Consider the following 7,500-nt stretch of genomic DNA (forward strand, 5'->3'; position numbering starts at 1 on the left):
ATCTGAAAATAGAAATAAGAAGGATATGGGATATGCCAGTGGAAATCGTACCATAATCATAGGAGCACTAGGCACGATCCCAAGATCCCTGAAAAGGAATCTGGAAAAAACTAGAGGCTGAAGTAGCTCCGGGCCTCATGCAGAAGAGTGTGATCCTAGAAACGGCACACATAGTAAGAAAAGTGATGGACTACTAAAGAGGCAGAATGCAACCCGGAATCCCACACTATAAATACCACACAGTCGAATTGAAGGACTGTGATAGAGCAAAAAAAAAAAAAAAAAAAAAAAAAAAAAAAAAAAAAAAAAAAAAAAATAATAATAATAATAATAATAATAATAATAATAATAATAATTATTATTATTATTATTATTATTATTATTATTATTATTATTATTATTGTTTATTATTATTATTATTATTATTATTATTATAAGGAGATGAATTATATGATAGGAATGGGTAGGGTAAAATCTCCCATATGCCAATGCCTTTTAATTTTTCTAATGAAAAATTTAAAGATATTTGACAGTTTTATTATGTTGGAATGGGGATTACTCTGTGGACGAATACTTTCTTCCAAAGGAACATCCATTTGTAAATAAATTAGCGATATTTACGAGTACTTTAAATTTTCGCGGCTTCACGATTTCTAACTGCTGAAACTGAAAAACTCATTCATTTATCTTCAACTCTTGAATGGTGCTTTACCTGTAAAATCTCACAGGGTTGCTTCAGTGGCCTCTTGCTTAAATATCTAACAGGAGTGGATCTGGGTCATTTATAATTAGCCGATTTGTCTTTCAAAATAAATTCGGATTCATTCTAACCTCTTAGAGCTGAAGTAAGCGACTGAAGTATATTTATTGCTATTTTTTTTTTCTTTTATTTTGTCCCTCGTGTGTTGCGTCATTTCCAAGTCTCTGCCAGTTGTTTCTCTGGAGAGTGCCAGAATGATAGTGAACCTCGTTGCTGTTGCATACCCGCTGCCCGCAAAATTGAGCCCCTCCCGCCCCCCATCCCTCACCGACACCGCTGCCGGGCGCACGATATTTTTCCATTCGTACTGGAAGAAATTTTCCATTCGTACTGGAAATAATTCATTTAACTGGACTTTACCCAATTCTGTGGCGAGGAAACGGACCCCTGAACGAAAGGGAACCATTCCACGCCAATTCGAAGCCGAAACGAACTTATTTAAGAAAGATTCGCTCCTCTGAAGAAACATGTCCAACCAGTGCCTTTTGACATGGGGAGCCGTGACGTCAGAATCCTCCAGAACTTTAGTGGCCAATCGGCGCCACTAACCTTGAGTCAACATTTTTATGATTCCTTTTTCACAACGCCTGAAGTATCACCTCGGCGTACTGAAAGTAGAAAGGTATATAAGGGCATGTGGAAGACTGGCCGGGAACCACAACGCATCCACACGCCTCGTAGCGAGCACACACGCACGTGTTCTTGTCGTTCTTGTTTGAAAAAGGTGAGCCTCACACGACACACTCCAAATCCCCTTTTCTTGGTCCGGTGGCAGACAGAGGTAGAGAGAGATACAGAGGTAGAGAGAAACAGAGATTAATAAGAGAGAAGCAGGTAAAGAGAGAGAGAGACTGAGAGAGAGAGAGAAACGCAGAGGGAGGAGCGGTCGACTTCCTTCCTTCCTTCTTACCTTCTTTCCTTCCTCGTATCTTTCAAAGGACAGCGTTTGTTTCGGTGCACTCAATGGATATTATGTACACAATCTGGTTTCAGTGAGAATTGTCAGTCCGAGGGGGAAACAAACCTGAAATTCTGTTGTTTCTTCATCTCGCCGTTCTCCGAAGAGAAGCGAACTCAAAGAGCAACAACACCAACTGCAACAACCACTACAACAACAATGGACAGTGACGAACGAACTGAAAAGTGACTGTGAATTATTTTTTGTTTTTGTTTTTAAATTTTGAAAGAACGATGCATTGCAGTGAGATGAATTGATCTGATAAGCCGTGGATGAGAGAGCGTCTTGGAAACTGACGTCAATGCGATTTCCCTATGAAAGTGCAACAAGTGAACTACGTATATATGACTTGCCGTTGATTATTAACCGAGAATTAAAACACTCATCTCTTGTTGGACCTATATGCTTGCATCTTACCATGTCCTCCTTAAAAAGAGATATAGAATATCTCTCTCTCTCTCTCTCTCTCTCTCTCTCCTCTCTCTCTCTCTCTCTCTCTCTCTGCAATTTTGAAGCCATGTTAGTTTGATTAATTTGATTAACTTGCATTTTTGTTGTTGTATTAAAATCTTTTAGTATCCATGGGGGTTTAATAATCATAGTGAATTGCTTAGAGAATGCATATTTATGATAAAATTTTAATATTTTGAAATCTATTTTTGTACATATTTTGATGCACAAAAAGCAACAGTGAATCATCTCTTTATTTCCTCTTTAATCTAACTCTATTCTCCTTAAAACTGTTAATCTCCTGTTTCAACCTAAAGATATTTCGAAAGTCCTTCTTCTATTCTCCTTATTTTAATGTCCCAGGAGAGCTCTCTTTCTCTCTATCCTCCAAATCTCTCTTCTCATCAATGTTTCTTTTTCACTTTTCCTTCCCATTTTATCACGCTTTCTGCCTTAAATTTCTTATCTGCGACATCTTGCGCATGCGCTCAGCTGCCGCCCTCTTTTGTTTCGCTCTTTGCTGTTATTTTAATTAATATTTTATTCGTGCTAGTTATGAGATGAAAAAGGAAAGTTAGTGTCAATAACTATAACTATCTGAGTGTGACAGGAACTTATATATATATATATATATATATATATATATATATATATATATATATATATATATATATATACTATACTATATATATACATATATATATATATATATATATATATATGTATGTATGTATGTATCTTATATATAATATACATACACTTTTTCCTGGATTATTAGGAAACGGTGGACTAAAATAGTACAAATCCCCATCTCTAATTTGCATTAGATTTTAAATTGTAACGCAAACTTTCTAATTTAGTATTTTGTAATTTTTAAGATTTAATTTTTTGCCAAGTGAAAATCCCCCTTTAAATTCCAGTCGTAATATTAAGGCTTTTCTAATAAGCACGTTTTCGTGATTCACTAAGTTGGTCTGTAGAGTTTCATAATCAAGTTGTTTTTTCTAGAGTGTGTATTTGGCAGTGTAGTACGAATTGGTTCATTATTATTATTATTGATATTACTATTATCAATGGTATTATTATCAGTGTGTTGAACGAAAGCAAGGCGAAGTAAGTGAAGTGGAGAGAAGTCTACATTAAAACCCCTTAAGGGATTCGAAGCAGACTCGTAGTCTCTTGTATTAAGTTTGTGTATACTTTCAACCGTGATGTTGGTATTTTTTTTATTTTTTTTTTATTTTAGAAACATTTTATCTCCTTGAGGGGAGGGCATTAGCTGAGAGCTTAGGTTTATAATATGAATATACATATATGTATATATATACATATATGTGTATATATATATATATATATATATATATATATATATATATATATATGTATATATATATATATAAAAATATTGTATGGTGGTTAGTTTTATGCTCTATTCGAATTTTTATGGGGTTTTAGTAAGAGTAGCAAAGAATATTTCAGAGAGTCTTGTTGTTAAGCGTTGTATTTCCATAGGTAAAGTTGGACAATGTAACGAGTAGCGTGTAGAAAATACACACACAAACACTTATGTATATATGTGTGTGTGTGTTTGTGTTTGTACCTATGTATGTATGTATGCATGTATGCGGACGTGATTCTATTCTATATGCCCATATCCGCGATTTATCTCTTCCAGTGTCCGTGCCTTCATTGACCGACCAACGCGCACCCTGTGATCCGGAACCGAAGATTTTCTCTTTCTTTAATCCGAGAAAAATCTCATTCTTTCTCAAACGACGACGTGTCGCTTTTGTGCCCAGGTGAAATTCTGGCAAAAATTTCCTCTTTTAACACCTGACTTCGGGCGCTTGACTCGGGGCACTTGCATTGTCATAGGATCGTGCCGAAATGAAAGGAAAAACGAGAGAGAGAGAGAGAGACGAGCGAGATGAGAGAGAGAGAGAGAGAGAGGGGGGGGGGGAACGGTATCTTTTAAAATTCGAGGTTTTGCTTTTGGTACGGAGTAGAAGTAAAACCTTTTAATTTATGCATTTTTTTTTTATTTTTGGTACAGACGAATTAAAAATAAAGCTTTTTTATTTAATACGTATTGTTGGGTGCACATATATAACACTAAGTCTGGAGAGAGAGAGAGAGAGAGAGAGAGAGAGAGAGAGAGAGAGAGAGAGAGAGAGAGAGAGAGAGAGAAGAACGGGTTCTTTCAAAATTCGAGGTTTTGCTTTTGATACGGAGTAGAAGTAAAACTTTTTTTCTTTCTGTATTTTTTTGGGTCCAGATATAAAACATTAAATTTGGGAATTTTCTAAGCTGAGGGAAAAGATCTTTTCCAGCCTGGCCTTTTTATTTTTATTTATTTTTCAAGCTTTAGTCTTTTCTAGGGTGAAGAGAGAACGATTGTAAGTTTGATCCGTTGCTAATGTGAGGAATAAATGATCAAATTCTTTCATAATTTGAGGGAAAAGGCTTCAATTTCCAGTGTTCTCCGAGTTGAGGCGAAAGTGACTGAAGTCGGAGCCTATTCTGAGGTGGAAACGAATTACTCTTACCCTTCGACTTGTTCTAAATGAGGGAACGAGTAGAAAAAAAAAAGGATTTCGAGCCTCCTATTGAGGTATAAAGTAGATTTAGTAAAGTACATTTATTTTTGGATGGTCAAGGAGCTTCCATAAGTCTGTACATTCCTTTGCTTCCTTTCTCATAGAAAATATTGCCTATCATGTTCATTAAGTTCATTTGGAATCATTATTGCATATTTACTGATTACTCCGTCAGTCTGCCATACTATTGTGGACTTTTTTTTTTTAACAAACTTTCATATATATATATATATATATAATATATATATATATATATATATATATATATATATATATATATATATATATATATATATATATATATATATCAAGCAATTGTTCTTTAATCTGATTTACACCAAAAGTGCAGTGCTTCTTTCAACAGATAACGAAGATAAACATGGGCGCTCTCGGTCTCATGTTTTCCCTCTCACAAGAGAAAGGTTACTCCAGGTAACGTCAACTTTGACATTACCTTGTTTAGGCAAGATGTGAGATCCGAGCAGAGCTTGGCAATAACAAATCCGTAGCGGAGAACCGTGTCTGAATATTAAACGGTTGAGGTTGTGGATTAGTTTTGCTTGTGACTTTCGTTGAATCCTTAAAAAGAGGCGCAACATGACACCACTAGTTCGTTATATGGCGTTACGAAGAGCAGCTGACATTCTTAGAAGTCCCGGAGCGTTGACGAGGTGGAGAAAATTAATCCCAAGAGCAATGTACTAAAATTTAGTCCCTTTACGGCCTTATGAGAGTCCCAGAGTGACAGCCCTAGGGTAGTACTGCAGGAGTCCTTGTTTTGAGATTCTGACATAACGTCAAAAGATTGCCAGACTGAGAGTTTCAGTGTGACAGTACCTAACGCCCAGGCTAGAATTCCCAATGTCAGTTATCAATAGTCCAGGTTTAAACCCCCAGTGCACCATTACAGATTCGAAGACTTTGCGTCCCAACATACCAATACACTTTCAGACTGAGTACCAGCGTAATACAACGAGTCTTAGACTGTAAATCTAAACATTAGATAACAGAGCCCCAGACTGAGAGTCCAAACGTTTTAAATTACGACGGGCCCAGCATAACGCCACAGGAACCCCCAGACGTAACACAGCGGCTTGCCAGACGGAACGAACGACCTTGCGACTCGCTAAGGACGAGGTTACAGTTCTCTTTGTCGTCTTCTGCCGAGCTGAGACCATATCCTTGAACCGACTTCTTCTCCTTACTTTCGTCACAGTCGGTCGCACCTGTTACGTCACACGCACACACACACACACACACACACACACGTGTTCCTTTGCCCTTTTGCAAGGAGCATCGTCCCATTGTCCGAAAGGAAGAGAAGAGAGGGAAGCAGACGGAATGCGAAGATCAAGATCTTCTTTGGGAAGAGAAAGACAGAAAATATTCATTTTTAATTTTGGAAGGGAGAGGAAAGAGATGCACTATTTAATTTATGTCTCTCTCTCTCTCTGCTCGTCTCTCTCTTCTCTCTCTCTCGCTCTCGTCTCTCTCTGCTCTCATCTACTCTCTCTCTCTCTCTTATGCAATTTATTTTTTTAGGCAATTTTGACGCTGTGGGCACTTTCACTTGCCAGCAGATTCATGAAGTGCATAATAACATACAAACACACACGCACACGTACAACTCTTGAGTGTATCGTATCCATTCACATAAGAGTCAACAAGTGCACGTAAGCATATACACGTTTTGTGTATATGTTTTATTAGTGCACCTTTATTGCATGCATAATCATAATCTTTACTGTAGTGAATAAATACCGTTACACCCAATGTGTACAGTGTGTGTGTTATATATTGTATATATAAATATATACGTATATATATATACGTGTATATATATATATATATATATATATATATATATATATATATATATTCAAAACTTGAAGCTTTTCCCATAAAAACAAGTCAGTGGTCACTGCCAAATTCTAGTTTTCTTTTTCTGGTTCCATTCAATGTTAAAGGAAACATTTAATATTGAAAAAGAAATGCATAACACCTAAAAGTAAAGAGTACAGCATTTACAACATTACACGAGCATGTGTACATGCGCCTGATTACTACCGCTCTCCAAGCAGAAAGGGAGAAATATGACAGGTCTACAAAAAAACGTTGAGAAAAGTGCCAAAAATCGATATCTCTAGGAGCCTGGCTCCGCCTCTTGCATACTTGGGCATGCTTTGGTATCGCGGTCACAATGCCCACACCCCCAGGGCCAAAACTCCCCACGCTAACGCCATCGTTAAATGTCACCTCGCGCAAGAGGTGACCAAAGGTCATCGACTGACCTCTGTCATGCCGCGAGAAGAGCAATTGGTAAACGCCCCGGTTTCATCTCGGGAACTGGGTTGGATGTCGGGACCGGAGTATTGTTTCTCACATACAATAGTTATGGATGAGTGGATTTTCCCCCCTTCCCGGTTTTCATTCTTCTAAGACTTACAACCTTCTTGTCTCATTGTGTGGTTCCAATTCCACCTTCAACAGCAGCGTTTGATCATTTAAAATCTAACCATTGTAACTTAGTTGGTCCGCAGGTATGGTGGCTAGTGTCGTGGCATTCCGTTCAGATGTCGCGGGTTGGGGTCTACCCCAGGCGATGAAAAATCACTGGCTCCGTATCATGATCAGTTACTTCTGCAGTGTGGTGTCTGCGGTGGGAGGTTGATACCAACATGCGTTGGAAGCTTGAATTTCAAGTCAGTGGCCCCTTTGGTGGGCTTGTTCCATGG

The 7,500-nt window shown here is 37.6% G+C and overlaps 1 protein-coding gene across 6 annotated transcripts in view; it reads left to right on the forward strand.

Moving 5' to 3' along the window:
• The first annotated feature begins 1,268 nt into the window (after positions 1-1,268).
• Positions 1,269-7,500, forward strand: part of LOC135200863 (uncharacterized) — a 55,970-nt gene continuing 49,738 nt past the window's right edge. For 2 of the 6 annotated variants that reach the window (XM_064229572.1, XM_064229573.1), the window contains exon 1: positions 1,380-1,484. In XM_064229572.1, the coding sequence (XP_064085642.1) occupies positions 1,395-1,484 (90 nt within the window). In that variant the 5' untranslated portion in view covers positions 1,380-1,394. Of the gene's footprint in view, positions 1,560-2,017; positions 2,057-7,500 lie in introns of those variants that run through there. The other 4 variants (XM_064229574.1, XM_064229575.1, XR_010311385.1 and 1 more) reach the window with 3 other exon arrangements.

Source organism: Macrobrachium nipponense, chromosome 27, assembly GCF_015104395.2.
Source record: "Macrobrachium nipponense isolate FS-2020 chromosome 27, ASM1510439v2, whole genome shotgun sequence".
In the NCBI taxonomy this organism is placed as follows: Eukaryota; Metazoa; Arthropoda; class Malacostraca; order Decapoda; family Palaemonidae; genus Macrobrachium; species Macrobrachium nipponense.